Source organism: Acinonyx jubatus, chromosome A3, assembly GCF_027475565.1.
Source record: "Acinonyx jubatus isolate Ajub_Pintada_27869175 chromosome A3, VMU_Ajub_asm_v1.0, whole genome shotgun sequence".
NCBI classification, from domain to species: Eukaryota; Metazoa; Chordata; class Mammalia; order Carnivora; family Felidae; genus Acinonyx; species Acinonyx jubatus.
The window spans coordinates 56,263,111-56,282,588 of record NC_069388.1 but is presented as its reverse complement, the minus strand read 5'-3'; the positions used below and the strand labels follow the sequence as shown (position 1 = coordinate 56,282,588).

The following is a 19,478-nucleotide window of genomic DNA, read 5'->3' as shown; positions in this document are numbered from 1 at the left end:
AGTTCTTCAGATATTTCCAATATGCAGCAAGAATTGAGAGCCACTGACCTAGTCTATCTCCCTAATTTTAAAAATGAGGAAATGAAGACTCAGAATGGTAAAGTGACTTACCCAAAATTTTATAGCAAGTCCATAGCAGAGCAGTAAATTACTGCTCAGTTAACAAATGAGGTCATTTTATCGTGTAAACATCAGTCCTTCCCTGCCACAAAAATAACAGAAATTACAGGTTCTGCTGATTTCTTCTTTCACCGATGAGCTTGAAGTGCATTTAAAGAACATGTCATGTAATTAGAATGCTATCAATGGGAGAGTTGAAATAAGACAAGGAAACTCCAAATTACACCCAACCATATTAACTAGGGTTTTTACTAAGACTGTACATCCCCTATTAAAATTATGGGAGTTTACCCAATCCAAAATAAAAAGAAATAGTGATCAAGAATGGCTTGGAGGTAAAGGCATTATATTGCACTAGGAACAGTAGTTGACTGAGCGCAGTGACTGATTTATAGTCCTCCGCTGCAGTAACTCACTATGTGACCTTAAGCTGGTCCATCTATTTCCTTGAGATTGAGTTTCTTCAAGTAGAAAATGGGGCTACACTTGATCTTTGTTTCCCTCTAGCTTTACAAATTAATGATCTTTCTTACTCACCATTCCTTTCACAGTTGTGGCAAAGGATAATTCAATTATTCAGCTTCACAAAGGAGAGCCATTATCTTTGCGATCACTAAGAAATTTTAGTTTTACTCTCTGTGTATAGTTCGTTTGGAAGCTGGTAGTAAGCAGAAGAAAGGCAAAGGCTTAAGGTTATGGAAGTAGGTAACAGAATTAATGGTCAGCTGCGTGGCTGTGTAAATGAGTAGCATATTGACCATTCCACAGCTCCTGAAACATTTTCTTTAGAGAAAATGAAAAGCAGAAAGGGAGGTAATAAGGAACTGTATTTCTGACAGTAATGGACTCAGTGTTGTAGTCCAAACCATCCTATGCAAACAACTAGAAAAAAAAGCACAAAATGTATTTTTAAAACCTGCTGAAAAGCTGGAAAGCACCAGTGCAAAGAAGAATATCTTGGCCAAGAGTCAACAGAAAAGGGAAGTCCAAGAAGATGGAACGGGCATTTGGTGCCATTTTTTCCCCTGGATCACAGAGAAGTTATCTGAGAGTCTAAAAGGCTAAAACAGAATACAATTGGAATTCAGTACCTACTAAGAAGGAGGGGTTCTTGTACCCAGCTTATAGGCTATTACTTCCAAATTCTACCCTTTAACCCTCAAGGGAAAGAAGTCTAGCCTAGAATTCTCTCAATCCATGATTGTTTAAATCATCTGAAATTGGTAATTACTCCTATCCCAGCTGCTTGAGAGAAATAAACTTAAATCTTCTCCAGAGGAAAACAAGATTATAAAGAGTCTTAAACTACTTCCATGATTTTTCCTATATCGTGTCTATCAACCAATCCAAAGCATAAGAGTAGACAAGGAAGTGAGATACTGAAAACACTGAGAAAAAGATAAAACAAAAACAGGGAGTAGTAACAGACATAAAGGGGATTCACATAATTAAGTTATCAGGCAGGGACTTTAAAATAAAAATAATAGTATGTATAAGGAAAGAAAATGGCATTGATGCTTTTGACATTGTTGTGGGGGATGATATAAATAGAAAAGATCTAAGTGGAATATTTGAGCTAAAACTAAAATAACTAAATTTAGGATCTCATTTGATAGTGTAAAGGCAGATTAGATACAGCTATCGAGAGAATCGACTGATTATAAGGTAAGACAGAAGGAATAACCAGAATGAAGCAGAGAGCTGGTGCGGTGGGGCAGGGGTGGGAGGGGAGCATGGGAAATGTTGAAAATAAAGTAAGAAATATATGGGATTATGTGAAAGTTCCAGGAGAAAATGAGAGAGAAATTAGTAGGAATAGTATTTGAACAGTTAATTACTGAGCATTTCCCAGACAGATAAAAGACAAACCCCAAGCAGATTAGATAAGAAAAATACCAAATGCAGGTGCATGCTAACAAAACTGCTAAAAGTCAAAGACACAGAGAGAATTTTAAATATGATCAGCGGGAAAAAGAGACCTGTTTTCTTCAAGTAAAAAAGAAATGCTGACAACTGATTTTTCAACAAAATTCTGAAAGCAAGCAACTGATAATCTATAGAGTTCCATATCCTGCTAAAATATTCTTCACAAAAAGGAGAATGAAAACATTTTCAGACAATTAAAAATCATCATACTAAATTGAATGATAAAAAATTTCAGGCAGAAGAAAAAAAAAATGCAGAAGGGTAAGACAGAAGGGTAAGAGTCTCCATAGAGAGAAGGGTTGGAGACTAAGGAAGGAATTAAAACAATGGAAATGAGTACTTGTAATAGCTAAATGAATATCAGTTGCATAAAGTAATAATGTCTGTGTGGTTTTGAATGTAAGCAGAATTAAAGTGAACAACAAATACAGTTTATAAATTGGGGGGGAGGTAAATGGTGTTAATTGTGTTTTGATAACCTTGTGTTGTCCAGAAAATAGTAAAAATTATTTTGGATTTTAGTAAGTCAGTGATTAATGTTGTAATCCCAGGTGACCACCAAAAAACAAACAAACAAAAAAAAAAAACAGTAAAAGAACATAAAAGCCAACCTAACTAAAGAAATAAAAGAGCAAAATAAAATTTTAAAAAGGCAGCAAAGTAGAAAAAACAACTATAGACGAGGTAGAACAAATAGAACGCGAACACTAAGATGATAGTCTTGAACCCAAAGGTAATTACATTAAATACAAACATTCCATTTGAAAGGATGGATGATCAAAATGGATAAAAATATACAACGCACTAAGTGTTGCTTACAAGAGATAGCACTTCTAGCTAAAAGTACAGACCGATTGCAAGTGAAAGGTTGATAAAAAGGTATCTTGTGAAAGCACCTAAACAAAAGAAAGTTTGTATAATTATATTATTACCATAAAATGTAAACATTACATTCTGCATAACAGAACCACAAGTAGAAATACACAAATTCATAATCATAGTGGATGACTGTATTGCTCTTCTCCTAGAAAATGATAGAATAAGCAGACAGACTTTCAACAGGGATATAGAGATTTCAATAACATAATAAATAATCAAGTCTTAAAAAGTTTCATATAGGGTATGTTCCCTTACCAGGCGGGAATCAGAACCAAAATAAAATATAAAACAGCATAAAAAGTAGAATATCCCTGTAGTTAGAAGTTAAATAAAAATTGGATCTAGTAAGAAATTATGCTATAGATCAGAAAATACTTTGAAAAACAGGATGTATTAAAACTTGTATAAAGCATTTTTAGAGGAAAATTTTTTTAACCTTTAATGAAAATGTTAGAAATACAGTTAATAGGCCAAAAAAAAAAAAAAACAACAACCAAAAAACAAAAAAAACCAACAAAAACAAAAAGACAACAAAGTTAGGCTGAAAATCAATAAATCATACTAGGAAATTAGAAAAAAGGAATGACAAATTAAACCCACAAAAGAACAGAGAATTTGAATAGTACTGTAAATACTAAGGAAATAAATCTGTACTTAAAATTGTTTCTACAAAGTAAACCCCAAGACCATTTGGCTTTATTTGTAATTCTACAAAATATTTAAGGAGAAAATAAAACCAATCTTCCACAGACTTCTTCAGTAAGTAAGGAAAAATGGAAAGCTTCCCAAATTGCCGTATGGGACTAGCATAATTTTGATACTAAACCTGACAAACTTTATAAGACACTTATAAGAAAGGAAAATTATAATATCCCTGTAAAAATTCTAAACATAATATTGGCAAACCAGATCTGGAGATCTATAAAAAAGATACACATCACAATAATTTTGGTTTATTCTAGGAATATAAGTATGATTTAAGAGTCAAAATCAATCCATTATTTACCACTTTTACTGAATAAAGGAGAAAAATCAACGGTTATTATCTATCTGTAATAGAGGCCCAGAAATTATATGATGAAATTCAATATCCTTTATTTTTTTTAAGTATCTAAGTAGACTAACAATAGAATAAATCCTTTCTCAAGCTAATAAAGTTTGTTCACGAAAAATCTATGGCAAATACGATTTTTAATGTTGAAATGTTGAAAGATTTATCCTGAGATCAAGAACAAGGATGCCTATTATTACTATTTCTATGAATATTGTACCAATGGTAGGCAAGAAAAAATTTAAAAGTTAAGGATAGGAAAAGAAGTACAACTGTCACTATTCCCAAACAGCTGGATTGTTTTCAGAGAAAATCCAAAAGAACCTACAGAAAAGTAATTAGACATAATAAGGTAATTTATCTAGGTTTCTTAATACATGGCAAAAAAAAAAAATCAGTGGTGGCTTTATAAGTATCAACGATAGAAGATGACACTTTAAAAAAGGCTTAATTTAGAATGGTATCATGAAACATTCATATACATCAATGTCAAACATCAAAATGAAATTTAGAGAATATGTGTGAGACCTCTCTGCAGAAAGTCCAAACCAGATAAAGACTATATTAGTAAAAAGAAAGACTCAATATTATAAGACTATCAGCTCTTCTCAAATTGATCTGTGGACTCAAAGCAATTTCATTCAAAATTCCAGTGTATAATTAGACAGTCTGATCCTAACATTTCTGTGGAAACATAAAGGGCCCAAATTAACCAAGACAGAATTGTCTTTAACATGGAAGAACAAATTTGGAGGATTTATACTATCAGGTAGCAAGACGGTAAAACTCCTATGATTGAGACAGTGTGATTCCTGGGTAAGGATAAAAGAACAAATAGACCAGCGGAACAAAGTAAGAGTTTGGAATAGACCCATTTTCACAGAAGCATTGTTTGTCATATCCAAAAGTTGGAAATAAGCCAAATACCCATCAATAGTAAAATGGGTAGATTGTGATATATTCATGTAATGGGATATTGCACAGTGAATAAAATGAACCAACAATAGCTACATGCAATAACACAGTTGAATCTCCAACACATAACGCTAAGCAAAAGAGGCTAAATTTAAAAGACTACCTATTATAAAAAATAAATAAAATAAAAAAAATAAAAATAAAAAACTACCTATTGTATTTAAAAGACTCCATTTATATAGAGTTCAAATTCAGGCAAAAGTATTCTGTGAATTCCAAAGTTAGGATTGTGGTTGTTTTTGTCAAAGAGGGAAGGAAGTAGTGATTGTTGGGGGCGTGTAATATGAAGTGGTTTCTGGGGTTCTAGGTCACGTTCTGTTTTTTGACTTCAGTAGTGGTTGTGCAAGTACACTTGCTTTGTGGTAGTTCATTGAGCTGTGCATGTAAGATTCCTGTACTTTTTGTTTTTGTATTACATTCCAGTAGATATACTTTGGGTATAAACAAGTGAGGTAGTTGGGCACTTACCACTAGAGTTATACAAACATATGTTGGATAAAACTTGGTGGGAACATTGTACAAGAAAATCAGACACCCAAAAGATTGTTACCTCTTGACTATATTTGTCCTTCTCAAGTCCTGTGAATTAACTTTGCTGATCAAACTCCTGATTAGATACCTGGACAGTTGCCTAAACAACAATGCTTTAGTCTAAGAAGATGCTTCTTAAAAACTCAAGAACAATTGAGGTTGAGGCAAAATTGAATCATTTATATCTAGAGAAGTCTGTCCTGCTGAAGCCTTAAATCTCTGTATCTGTTCCTTTGCTTTTCTCCAGTACCAATGGGCATAGGTAATTAATATTATAGCTGATTTTCAGTAACAGCAAGTTTGCATTTTAAAAAAAAATAAAGGAACTATGCCTTCAATTGGTGTGTCCTTAGCCCATCTTCTATAAGACCTGGATTTATGTATATTAACTTTCTCAGCTTTATTCTCTTAAGTTATCTTCTTAGCTATGTATTTTATTTTACTGTATATTTTTGTAGGCCCTCTCAAAGTCTTTTTGAAGGCAGTAAAATAAAACTGTATAAATACAGTTGGTTCTCATTGTTGGCAGTAGTCATGTCTTGTAAAATTGCCATAAACGCTGATTTGCCCATACTGAACAGTTGCTCCTAGGGAAAATACGGGCTTAGGTTCTTGTGAGCTTCTGGTCACAACATTTTCATCAACTGATGATATATAACCTCTTTTTATGTACGTTTCTATTTAAAGACGCCTTATTTCATATATATTACTATTTCATTAACATTCCTCTCACGGCCAGCAGCATTGTACTCATGCCTGAACAAAGCTTACCGAACATGACTTTTCTCTAGAAGGCACATCACAGCTTTCTTTTGGTTAGGAAAATTGGACAGCACTTCAGGTCCATGCTTGGGGGCCATTTTAAACAGTGAAGTCACCAAAAGAAAGCACAAAAATGTGAAAAATGTGTCATTAAATAGACCACAAAAAAGGACATTTGTTTACAGTACAAGACCTGAACCAAGAAGGCAGAGTGTTGCCCTGTTGAGCCTTATCCAGGAACCTGTGTGTTGGGGCACTCCTATTTCCCCCCACTTTGCACATGTCTGTGAAAAAGTGCCAGGAGCACTGATACTGTGTTTACAAGTAAATTTTAGCAAGTAGGTTACTTTACAGATACGAAATCCTTGAGTAATTATGACTGACTGTATATGCATCCATATTATAAGTGGCGTCTTTGCAAATATTTATAATGATGTGTTTAAAGGACTAAGCCCCTAATAGTAAAATGTAGCCAATTAAGTTTCTGTTGGGAAAAACTCAATCATGTATTACCTTATTTATGGAGTATTAGAAATACTAAAGTGAGACCATTATAAGCTACTATAGTTTTTCTTCCTTAAAATAATAATTGTATGGAAAAAAATAATTGCATGAACAGACTGTGAAAACTTGTGCATGATTGAACTTGTTTCGAGTAATTTTGATGCTGAACAGTTTTAGAATTTTGAGTTATCTTAAAATACTGAATAATCCCTAAGCGTTATTCTTTAAGCTAAGATTCTACTTAGATGATATTCTATCTCAAAAAAAAAATTGATGATTCCAACATTTGTCCAATAAATAGTAAAATATATTCTTCTTCTAAACTTTCACAGTGATTGTCGTGAAGAGAAAATAAGGAAGCTCACACCTGGTGAAATGGATGAAATCCGAGAAATATTATCCAGAAATCTCTATCAAATCCGACAGCGAGTGAGAATAATTTATTTAGCCAAGCATTTCCTTGCCTTTGGCTGAGAATATGCCTTCTGATTTCACGCTACCCAGTTGTAGCGGATATTGCCCTACGATTATGCCAGCCTTTTGCGAGTCCCACACCAGACAACTTCTCTTCTCTGGGTCCTATCTTGTTAGGGTGCCATTCCTTCCCAGACACCAGTGGAAAAATCTTGGAGTCCCCTGGGAGTTCTGTTACTCTGGACTTGGAGATAAAAGAATATGTTTTAACTAATTGTGAAAAAAGAAATTGATGGCTCTCTTCTGATTTTTTTTTTTTTTTAAGAGAGAGATTGACAGCGCATGTGGGGAAGGGGCAGAGGGAGAAGAAGAGAGAGAATCTTAAGCAGGCTCCACGCTCAGCACGGAACCTGACACAGAGCTTGATCTCACAACCATGAGATCATGACTTGAACCCAAATCAAGAGTCAGACGCTTAACCGACTGGGCCACCCAGGCATTAATTTTTTTGGTGAAATAGCTTTATAGCTTGTAGAAAACTTACAGCGTTAAGAAAACTTATCCAAATTCGTTTAATCTTCCTTGTTATTCATAAAGTGCTATAGTTTCTTCCTTTAATGTATCTCCCGAGTCACTTCTTTCACAGCCGTCCCATTGTTAACACCTCATTCTAACAGTTGGCTAATAATATAGCTAACATTTCGAGAGTGCATACAATTTGCCGTGCCCCATTTCGGCAGGTATTAACTCATTTCTCCAAGTGGGGTGACTGTTGTTTCCATTCTGTAGATGAATAAATTAAGGTACAGTGAGGTGAGGTGGCACACAGATCACATCGCTTGTCAGGAGCCTTCCTCACCCATGTTGGGGTCATTTCTGCACTTTTTCAGCTGGTCTTCCCCAAAGCAGTCCCCATTCCATCCTGCATTACTATGGCTCCTCCTTTTCCCTTAAAGCACCTTTTAAGCAGCGTTCCCCTGTTTGAATTGAAACAAAACCACAGCTGTGGCTTACAGGCTAAACTATTCTCTCAGAATTTGGGATCTCTAATTCCAAGTTCTACAGTGTCTGACCTTACACCTCCTTGCCCTCCCCAAGCCCCCAGGTTCTGTCTTCCTTCCTTGGACTCTGTTCCTCTCTTCTCTGTCTCCACTTGGAATGTCCCACTGGTTCCTGTCAACAGATCCACATCCTCCGATGTTTAAGGATTCCTCAACAGCCTCCGTATTATTCCCAGCCCTGTCTTCAAGTGGGGTAGCACTAGGAGCTGATAACGTACCACATAGTTTTAGCACTTAATTTCACAATTTGGTATTACTTTGTTAGCCTTTGATGTCCAGCCAGCCAGTAATTTTCTCAAGGCAGGACTTGAGCCTTGTTCTCTATCAGTTTTGCATATTTCTTCAAGATTTAATATTTAATAGTTCGGGACACAGGGATATTCCCAAGAAGAATATATTAAGACACCAGAAAATGAACTCCATCGCTAATTACAGTTTATTTTAGGAAACTTAGAAAACTAACAATGTGTGCCATGTCCAGCCCTGGTTTAGAAATTTTACTGCTTTAAATACTGGCACATGGTTATTGCCGGTGATAGCCCCCAGCCTTTTCAGTTTGACCACCCAGTTGTAAAAGTGTTCTTAAGTTTAATCACAAGGACACGGCACCACCAAGTGGCTCAAAGTGGTTTGTTTTCATACCAGTAATTCCTGTTCAATAGAGAATTTATTAAGATGAATTGTATCATTTTCCCCAGCTACTAATGAGGGCTAAAAACATATAAAGCACTTCAAGGTAGACAGAGGCATTTGATGAGTTCCATCATTTTTCTGATTTATGAAGATCACGCTTTTGAATGAAAGATATTTTATTCACACACTTTTATTAGGAAACAAGTGCTTTCAAAATTTGAACGAATGTTAACTTTTTTATGAGTGTTAACAACTTTTATGCTTTTTATTCATTTATTTTTCTGCTCTGCACATTAGTTAAGTGCCTCGCTGAGGTGCAAAGCCAAAGAAACACAGCAAAGTTTTGGAATTTCTGGGGCAGCAATCAGGCTTTGTTTGTTTGTTGTTTGTAAAATGTCTCTTTTTTCATTTCAGACTTTGTCCTACAACAGACACAATCTGACGGCTGACACAAGTGAGCGACAAGCCAAGGAAATTCTGATCCGACGAAGGCACAGTTTGCGAGAAAGCATCCGGAAAGACAGCAGCTTGAACCAGGAGCACAGGGTAACTGGCATTTGTTACCATTTGTCTGGGAGGAGGGAGGCTTCCCAGAGCAGAGCCAGCCGCCAGTCTGGAGGCTCTACTGACAGAATGGCTGCTGAGGGTTGATTCACAGGAATTCTGAGATGGAGTTAATGGTAAAGTCTTTCTAGATATTTCTGGAACACCTATTATGTTCCGGGCACTGTTCTAGGCACTTGAAATATGTTGGTGAACGAAACTGACCAAGCAAGATACCTTCGCTTGTAGAATTCCTATTCTAGTGAGGAGAAGGCAGCCAGCAATGGAATAAATTATCTGTTATGTTAGAGGGCAGTGAGTGCTATGGGGAAAAAAAAAAACAAACAAAAAAACAATGCTGAGGAAGGAGATTGGGAGCACAGAAAGGGTCAGTTAAGTTGCAGATTTAAACAGCATGGCTGGACCAAGCTTCATTTGCAAAGTCCTATCTGATATCTCCAGGGAGAGGTTGCAGCCCAAAGATGGGCAAATGGCACGTGCTGGAACTGCAGGGTCACAGCCGCTGGGGGGACATGAGTGTTCACCTTTGCCCTTGGTGGAGGGCATTGTCAATAGATAAGGAAAGCCATTTTTAAATGACATTATGATTGATTGATTTAACGTAGCAGACGTTGTATCTTATCACTCTGACTCACAAGGTTGCATTAATTTTAGGATTGCATTTCATTTTTTAATAATATTCTGTATTGGGTCATCAGAGACCAAAATGGTAATGTGTGAACAAGATAATTATCTTTTTTTAATGTGTAAAATGTGGCAGCGTCGATGAAAAGTTAAGGAAAGTAAGATTGTGGCATTTGAATTGTCAGCAAATTAGCTATACTAATAACTTTTTGTTCTATCATTTTCAAGACTTACTAAAGTAATTAAAACTCAAGTAAGCTACATTTTTCATATATTTTCTTCCCATACATATAGGTTCCACATATTTTTAAAGTTTATTTATTTACTTTGAGAGTGAGAAAGTGCAAGCAGGGAAGGGGGGGTGAGAGAGAGAGAGAGAGAGAGAGAGAGAGGGAATGCATATGAATGAGAGAATCCCAAGCAGGCTCCCAGCGTGGAGCCTGACACAGGGCTGGGTCCCACAACCCTGGGATCATGACCTGAGCTGAAATCAGGAGTCAGACACTTAACTGACTGAGCCACCCAGGTGCCTTGTTTCGACATATCTTTTGTATATTCTTATACATAGGTGTTTCCTTACCTTTTCTTTAAAAAGACTCAGTAGTTTGCACATCTTATTGTTAATGGTCCTATTTTATTTTCATTTTCCTTAATACTGATTTGTATTACATTTTAGAAGAGATTTGGTTATTTTAAGTAAAATAATTATTGCTGGGAGCTTTATTCCCTATGCCCCCAGCCCCTCACAAGTAATTTTGGAGTAGAAAAGTACAATTTTAATTTTTAACACCAGGGTTTGCCCTAAGAATTTAAACTTCTAATATACAGTAAATGACATCTGCGTAATCTAAACATTTTCTGTGTTTCTCACAGGCGTCCACTTCAGCCTCTCGATATTTATCCTTACCAAAAAATACAAAGCTTCCAGAAAAGCTACAAAAGAAAAAGAATATTTCTAACACAGGTAATGAACTCAGTTGGAGCAGAGTCATGTTACTAATGTTCGCAAAATAGAGAAAATTTCCCATTCTTCTTCTTCATTAAGGACAATCTGTTTAATGGTTTGCAAACCTCAAATAATAATATGGTGACTTATTATTAGCATTGTAAGCTTTTTGGATGGAGTTCTGTGTACGTTATAAATAATTTAGCCAATGATTTTCCATAATGATTCCATTTGATACAGCACGAGCCACTATTGTCACCTGTGGTAGTGAACAGATAAATAGAGAGTTGTGAATGTGCGAAGGAGTGTTTAAATTTTTACAACCTGCATATATTTTCATAAGGTCAACCATAAATTTTACTTCTGCCTGTAATCACGAGTCTAATATCTCTTTATTTAATGATAATCTTTGGGTGGACTCCCAGCCATTTTCTGTGAACCCCAGAAGAAATATGTTAAGATACCATGTTATTAGAATGTGGGATATAACACTACCACGCCCTTTATTTTTGCTTATTTACTTAATTAACCAAGAAGAGGAAATTCTAATGCTGCCTGGTGGTGATGATCAGTGAGATGAGACCTGAGAAGAGAGGCCAGGCAGCACTGAATATGTAGAGCAGTGGGCCACGTCCACTAAGACCGGGTCTTAGGGTCCCAAGAATCTCAGCTCCTGGGCGAGCTCCCCGTCAGCTCTTCTACCCACAGTTCTCTAGGACCTGAATTTTGACACCAGCTCATTCTGATCGTGTGTCTTCCCACTGTTTGTAAACGGCACATGGGTGTTTCGGCCCTTTTATGAAACTGCACAGGAGATAAAGAAGGCTGTCTCTGAGATTCCAGATCAAGACAAGAATTTTCCTAATAGCAGCCAATTGCCAATCTGCTTTCTGTGTGCCAGACACGTAGCTGAGCCTTTCTGGGATCGTTCTGATGGGGCAAGTGGGAACACAGCTGCTGTTGCCAGATAGTCGCACTGTGACACCCACATGCACTGATTAATAATATCTCTTGAAGCTCGGTTACTTCACCTGCCGAATGGGCGCTTGTGAGGATTAAATGGGTTAATGCATTTCCAAGTGCTTAGGACAGTTGCCTGGCGCACAGTAAGCTCTTCGGCGTTAGTGTGGACAGTCAACATTAACGCCCACAGAGGTTATGTATCATGCCCAGGTCTGTGGGCTAGAGGTAGCGAGCCCTCGGACCTCCCCTGCCCAAACCCTGCCTGAGGTGCCTGAGGGCACCACAAATGCTGGACCCACTGATGCATTGCTGAGTCACTTAAAAATTCCTTCCCTCTGAAATGCTTGCCCATGTTGTCCTTCTTTTGCTCTGTGGTAGGTGGCAATAGCAGTGACTCGGACACAGATGTTGGGACTACCGTCCTCAATTTGCAGCCCCGAGCAAGGGGCTTCTTGCCAGAACAGTTCTCAAAGAAAGCCCCACAGCCCTATAAAATGGAATGGAAGAACGAGGTAGACGTCGATTCCGGACAGGGCCAGCCTTGTAACCCCCCAGCACCCCCCAGCAAAGAGGGGGGCACCCAGACCCCAGGCATGCTACGGCAGCCCCTTCTCTCCAAAGGCCAGTTTGGCTCAGTGCGGGAAGACAGTGTGACCGAAGGCGTCTGCCCCAAGCCACCACCCAGGCTGGTCCGGAGGGCATCGGAACCCGGCAGCCGGAAAGCCCGATTTGGAAGTGAGAAGCCTTGATGGAAATGGCCAAAGCAGACCTGGAGTGACTGACCCAGCACAGCTGGGGGTTGTCACTCTGAAACATGACACAGAAGTGGAATCCATTTAATGCCCTCTATGCATCTCAATACTTCTTTGGGTAGCAGAGTCATGCCATTGACTTACAGGATGAATGCTCATCCCAAGAAGAGGAAAATCAAAGAAGAAAGTCCCATAAAATGCCTTTTATGACTTCTTGCTAGCAGTTGTATTCCTTACAAGCCTAAAGAAAAAAAAAGTGTGCCTTTATTGAACTTGAATGACAGAACTTGAAATTTTTAACACACCCTTGTTGGTGAAAATTTTAATATATACATGTATGCCTCAAGTTTTATTTATGAAAACATATGTATATCTGTAATCAGTTTTTAAATGAAGGGAGCTAAACATACTCAACATCTTTCTGGGGTGTAAAAGGCAGCGCCCGGAGGATGGTGGGCCATTTGTTCAGAGTCAAGGTGTTTTGCCATCCTGAGCTGATGACCAGTTGGTACAGGAAGAGCACAGCATGGAGCAGACCATGCTCCATGAACTCAGACCAGGGAGACAACCAGAACATCTAGGCAGATGAGGTGGCCTGGCTCCCAGAGCGCGGATTCCCATGAAACAATGAGTCAGCAGGACTTAATGTGTTCCTCATTCTGTATGTTTGGGGGTGACATAGGTTCCATCTCTCATTTGTGTTTGGCGCAAACAGGCTGTGTGGGTGACGCGACGTATGACAGACTTGGTGGCAGCTTTTGATGAAGTTCCAGCGTGCAGGCCTCATGTTGAATGTGGGGGAGATAAAGCAGCACCTGCTTACACCTTGTGGGCAGGTTTTATATTGTGCAATACTGGGAAGAGGATACAGGAGATTCCCTTTCATGCCCATCTAGGACTACCCGCTTCAGAATTTTCTGTAGAATGTTCTAGAACTTTGAGCCTCCAAGCAGTTTATTCAAACAGTATTCCAATATTTAGCAAATTGGTGAGAATTCAGGTCTTGAAATTTATTCAGGAAGCACTTTGGAGAATGTAGTTCTTTTTTTTTTTTTTTTTTTTGCACTAGTGTGTAATCTGTTACCTCTGGCCCCTCAATAAAGTAGTGACTCAAATTCTTCGTATAAAAATGGATTCTCCTCCTCTGAGTACTTTTTAAAAGTACAGCAGAAAGACAAGAAGTGGAATATAATCATTAAAGATTAATATTTGAATTTCTGTCTCTTAAACTGTAGATTTTATTGCCGTCTTGGTTTTTTGTTTTTGTTTTTGTTTTTTCTTTCCTGAAAAACTCCTTTTTAAAACTTGACTAGAACAAGACTCTAAATGTCTGGGTTTAGATACAAACCCGGCCACACATTTTGTCCCCTGGGTGCACATTGGAAATGCAGCAGAGGACACAAGGGACCACGGTATTGTTGGTGGAAAAACATGAATAAATTAAACGAAGACTCAGTACTCAGAAATCCTCAACAACACTTCTCCTACCCCCTTCCTTCCTCCCCATCGACGTGGAGAAATGAATCTTCCACTCTTTCTCGCGTGTTCTACAGTCTTGGAATACTGCTAGATTGCTGGGCGTGAGGCGGAGGGAGAGATAAGGACATGAGGTACAAGTTCATCAAGAGCACCATTTCCTTCCCAAACTCTTCCACGTTGGCCAGGGGAAAGTGGCACAGCCCCAATTTGGAAACTGTAGGCTGAGGACTCTGTGCCAAATATCTTAATTTTAAGCAAAAATATTTATATAAAAATACATATATTTCATCTGCAGAAAAGAAATTAAAACTGACTTTTAGAATTTTACTATAGGAATATGATTCATGAAGAGATGGGATGAATATTTTTGAGAATGTTCAGAATAAATTTTTAGAAGTTAATGAGGACTGAACAAAAAAAAAGAGGTTAAAATGGAAAATGACCTTAAAAATAAACTTCCTGATTTTTCCTGGTGTCCTAGAATAATAAATAGTATAAGGAGTCCAATTTTCTAGAACCGAAGGAGAAAACCTGAAAATTTTTGTTACATTTCTTCCTGTTAAGCAGGTAGACCAAGTTCATCTAGCATTGATTAAAAGTCAATAAAGAATTTGGTTGACATTGTGTAAACTTCCAAAAAACAAAACAAAACAAAACAAAAAAAGGAGCACTTAATGTCATCATCAATTTAAATTTTTTCTTATTTGTTGAATGACAAAAGCAATGAAAAATAACCTTGACTTCATTTTGCTTTTTTCTATACTTTTTTTTCAAATAAAATTAAGTTCTAGACACTATAGGAGAGAATAGGATACTTTAAATATCAAAACAGTCTAAATTTTCTGTAGGACAGACCCATCCCAGACCCTTTGTAAATGATTCCCCTATTTCAAGCAATACTTGATCCAACCAAAGTTCCAGTGTAACTGTAGAATTTTGATGGGTGTTTGGTGATTGTTGTAACAGATTTGACTTGAAACCTGTAAAGTGCAAGGTCAAGGCTTGTTTCTTTACGTTTAACGTTAAGGGCTGACTGTTGGGAACAGGCCAGTTAGCAAACAACTAGAAATTGGCTCCAGAGTTCGATACTTTTAAAAAACACGTGTTTTATGTATGAGCCCCCAGAATATCTGGGATGAAATTGCCTTCGGCTTTTTCTGAGCTTTGCAGTGGGGGAAGGGAGTGTTTATTTATATAAAGAGCATAGAGAAGTAGTTATATATTACATGTCTCAGCATGTTTTCCATTTGTTGTCCTGCCCAAATCATGTCTATGTGAAAACTGGCATTTTATAGACAAGTGTGAGAACTGTAATATTTTGTTAGCTCAAAGTTCACACTTGACTTTCTTCTCTGAGGAGTTATTAAAGAGATTTCTTTGTCCAGTTGAAGTAGCTGTTGGCATCACCTGCCAAAGCCTGAACACAGTATGTTGATTCCCTTTGTTGAGATGAACGAGATTTTGGCTCATGACTCAACTGTCTCATTATCTGAGATTTTGTGTGTGTGAATGTTTTTTTGTTTGTTTGTTTCTGTTTTTGTTTTCTTTTAGAGCAAAACAAGTAGCTTGCTGGTACTTTATCTCTGATATTTTAACCAGGCCCTTTCTTCAATCCATTTGTAAGGCAGTGAGAGCCCCTTTTGGGTAACTGCTGCCTGCCAGTGACCACAGCTCTTTGTTCAAGAAAATTGACGCCTCCCTTCAGAACTTTTTATGATGTCATTCACTCCACATGTGGCTGACACCCTCAAACATGGTCGCCCACCGTAGATGTGCAGACCAAGCACCCACGTGGTTAGTTGTGACCGTCTTTAATGTTGCAATGGTACACGGCTTTTTGATCCCTTTTGTTCTCTAATTTTCTACATTTTTTCTCAAAGAAAATTCTATTTTACTACCTCTAAAAAGAGTCATTAAAATGTGGCTAGCTCTCTTAACTGTCTGGTCAGAGAAGTAAGTGTTTCTGTGTGTAGAGTTAATATATCTACTGCAAACGGATTACCAAATGTTCAATCTGCACAGCGTATTGATTATTTCGAATGGCTCAGCACCTACTTCAGTGCTCTTATGTCACATAGGTTTCATGGGGATCTTTTATCCTTGTATTGTGCGGTATTGAACTGTGCCTCCATGAGATGCCCAGTAGACAGAATGCCAGACACATTGGCGGGGACTTTTCTGATTTTCACCACTGTAAAAAAATACCTTGAATTAAATATTCAAATGTACATTTCTCCTTTTTTTTTTTTTTTTTTTTTTTTTAATTTCACTGGGTCTTGTCCTCAGTGCAAGTGGTAACAACATTTCTAATTTAAACAAGGCTCTCTGCATCTAGTCATGGTCACTGCTTGCCAAACAAATTTTATAGATGTGCACCAACAAAGAAGTTTTCCTGGTGTCTGTGAAGTATACAAAAGTCTAAGGGTTAAATTACTATGGAGTGGAAACATTTAATGGAATAAACGTAAATGGAAATACTTGATCACCGTGGAGAAAATCATGCATCACAAGAAACCAGGACAGTTCCCCAAATTCCACTTTTTACGTTTATATATCAAAACCACTCTCATTTGTGCTAAAATGGAGGCATGATAGCTGGAATTAGTGAAAGGTAAGAATTCAAGAGTATTAAAAATTTCAGTTGTTTTAATTTCAAATACACATATCTTAAACAGGGCTAACATTGCTACCGTGTTAAAGAACCTGATTAAAGGAATGAAGATTTTAACTGGTCCATTAATTTTCTTTTTTTTTTCTTTTCTTTTTTTTTTTTTTTTGAGAGTGCCAGAGGGCCTGCACCAGTGGGGGAGGGGCAGAGGGAGGGAGAATCTTAGGCAGGCTCCATGCACAGCCTGATGTGGGCCTTGATCTCAACACTGAGATCATGGCTTGAGCCGAAATCAAGAGTCAGATTCTTAACCGACTGAGCCACCCAGGTGCCCCTTAATTTTCTGTATGTCAACAGACCCTTTTGTAAAGGGCTCGAAGATAATGCATGCTCTGGAATTTTGAACGCTGCTTTCCAAAGCCAACACAAGGAAAACAAATTAGGTTAATGCCATCCACTGTCTTAAGGAATGATTTTTAGTGATGATTTATGCAGGGCTATGTACCAACAGATCACATTTTTAGGTTTTCACTAACGTTTTCGTACCCGATCGAAACCACTTACTGTGGTTTCACTTGCTACCCCAAGTACCTCTTACTGCTGGGCGTCCAGTTCAAGTTCTTACCTTTAGCTGGAAAGTTACTTTGAATGGCGTCACAACTTGGCATACTCTGTTGTGTTACTCATTCCAAAAAGACGGCACAGGGAAGGTGCTTTGAAGGTGCCCAGGAGAAAACGATCACCCTTACCCGTGTCATTACCACCTGGCACTGGTCAGGAGTTGGCTTGATGCCCAGGCATCATGACCAAGGCAAGCCGGACCATGCACCCATTCACATGCACTCCCACTCACAAGGGCCAGGCCCCAAGTCAGCAGCAAATGCATTTATTACATCAGGTTCATTCTGGATAGTTCATGTGGTCTCAATTTCATTGGGTAAACTCAGGAGAGATTTAGGTGGGTAAGCTACCACATAAAAAAATAATTCTCAATATGGATAAGAACCTGAGTCCCAGTGATTCAAAATGTAAGAGATTCTTTGATAAGCCTGAAGAAAGGACATCTCCTATTCCATGTTGTAAACTGCAACTATTAATAGGTACTTTAACTACTTTTATCCCCCGCCACAGTGTATATTTTGGAAAAAAGATGTTTATTTATCAGGATGTAGTATAGTTTAAATCAAGACTGATTAAAATACAATTTTTCATTCTAACAAGATCCTTATAGTCCACTTTTATGCTATAGTTTATGCGTATAATTATTGGTAATAATTAACACCTCCTTCTTTAATGTTTATAATTATCTTTTCCCCTCAAGGAACAGCACAAGCTGTTTGAGAGTGTCCAATTCCAGATAAAATCCACACTATTTCTTACAATGTACTGAATCACAAAAACAGTAGAAATTGTATTGTTTTCATATGCAGCTGTCTGTAAAGTAGTGGGATTAGACAATCCATTTGGGAAAAGTGAGAAATCTAAAGTAAAATAATGTTTTAAAATAAGTTAGCATTTGTGTACCTGATTGATTAAAAATAAATCCTATTGATGAGATATCTTAAAACAATTTGCTTACCAACGGTGTGCAATAAATTTCAGATTATGTGTATATTTGGTATTAGCAGATGGTGTGCAAAGCCAAAAGCTTGTTGTTCTTACTATTAGGACATGTTTCTACAGTAACTGGAAGTTAACATTTTCAGGCGCTTCTGGATACTGATGTAAAATATGTATCAGGATACAGCAATGGCTCCTAAAAATGACAATCAGAATAAATGACAATTTTAAAGGGGTTGTATTCATTATAATTTTAAAGGGGTTGTATGATTAAAGAAAATTATTACCATGTAACTGGCAAGTTCTTCAGTAAAAATAAAGCTTTAGGACAGAAAATTATTTTTTCAGTTCATCACCCTGTTCTGAGAGGAGTCACATTATACATCATCCTGGCTAGATCTGTGGTATCTCTATTGTGGAATCTCTTATTTCAGAGACTTCTTTTAAAAAGAAAAATCTTTTTCTAACGTTTATTTTTGAGAGACAGAGCAAGACAGAGCACGAACAGGGGAGGGGCATAGAGAGAGAGGGAGACATAGAATCCTGAGCAGGCTTCAGGCCCTGAGCAGTCAGCACAGAGCCCTATGTGGGGCTTGAACCCACGGACCAGGAGATCATGACCTGGGCTGAAATTGGATGCCCAACCAACTGAGCCACCCAGGTGCCATTTCAGAGACTTCTTAAAGGCTTAAGTTTCCAGGAGGAATAGGACATGGAGAATTACCATGCTGGCTACACTCACACTCCAAGTAAAAAGCCATTCTCTTGTAACAGACGCCCAAATGCCTGAAATTTCTCCTAAGTGGATTGACATTCCTCCTCCCCCATAGATGTCTAAATTTCTTCTAGAAATGTCCTCAGGAAAAGACGCCTTCTTAATGTTCTGAACATGCAGAGAACAAACTTCCATAAATGCCCACACGTGTTCTCTGCCAGCTAACATAAGAAGGGGCACAATGTGCTCAACACTCGTTACCAGACTTTCTAACATTGCCTGACCTCCACCTGGACCAGACACGTGGGTGTTGCCCACGGCCCCTTCCAGAATCTCCCTGGAGGTCACAAGCTGATAATCTCCAGGCCTTTCAGAAAATTTTGTGCCCTACCTGCCTCCCTCAGTGTGCAT

General features: G+C 37.8%; 1 protein-coding gene across 2 annotated transcripts in view; it reads left to right on the top strand.

The window, feature by feature from the left end:
• Positions 1-13,919, top strand: part of SLC9A2 (solute carrier family 9 member A2) — a 98,983-nt gene extending 85,064 nt beyond the window's left edge. For both annotated transcript variants that reach the window (XM_027069370.2, XM_053200375.1), the window contains exons 9-12: positions 7,081-7,177; positions 9,271-9,402; positions 10,918-11,008; positions 12,332-13,919. In XM_027069370.2, coding sequence (XP_026925171.1) covers positions 7,081-7,177; positions 9,271-9,402; positions 10,918-11,008; positions 12,332-12,702 — 691 coding nt within the window. In that variant the 3' untranslated portion in view covers positions 12,703-13,919. The remainder of the gene's footprint in view (positions 1-7,080; positions 7,178-9,270; positions 9,403-10,917; positions 11,009-12,331) is intronic.
• Positions 13,920-19,478: the final 5,559 nt, after the last annotated feature.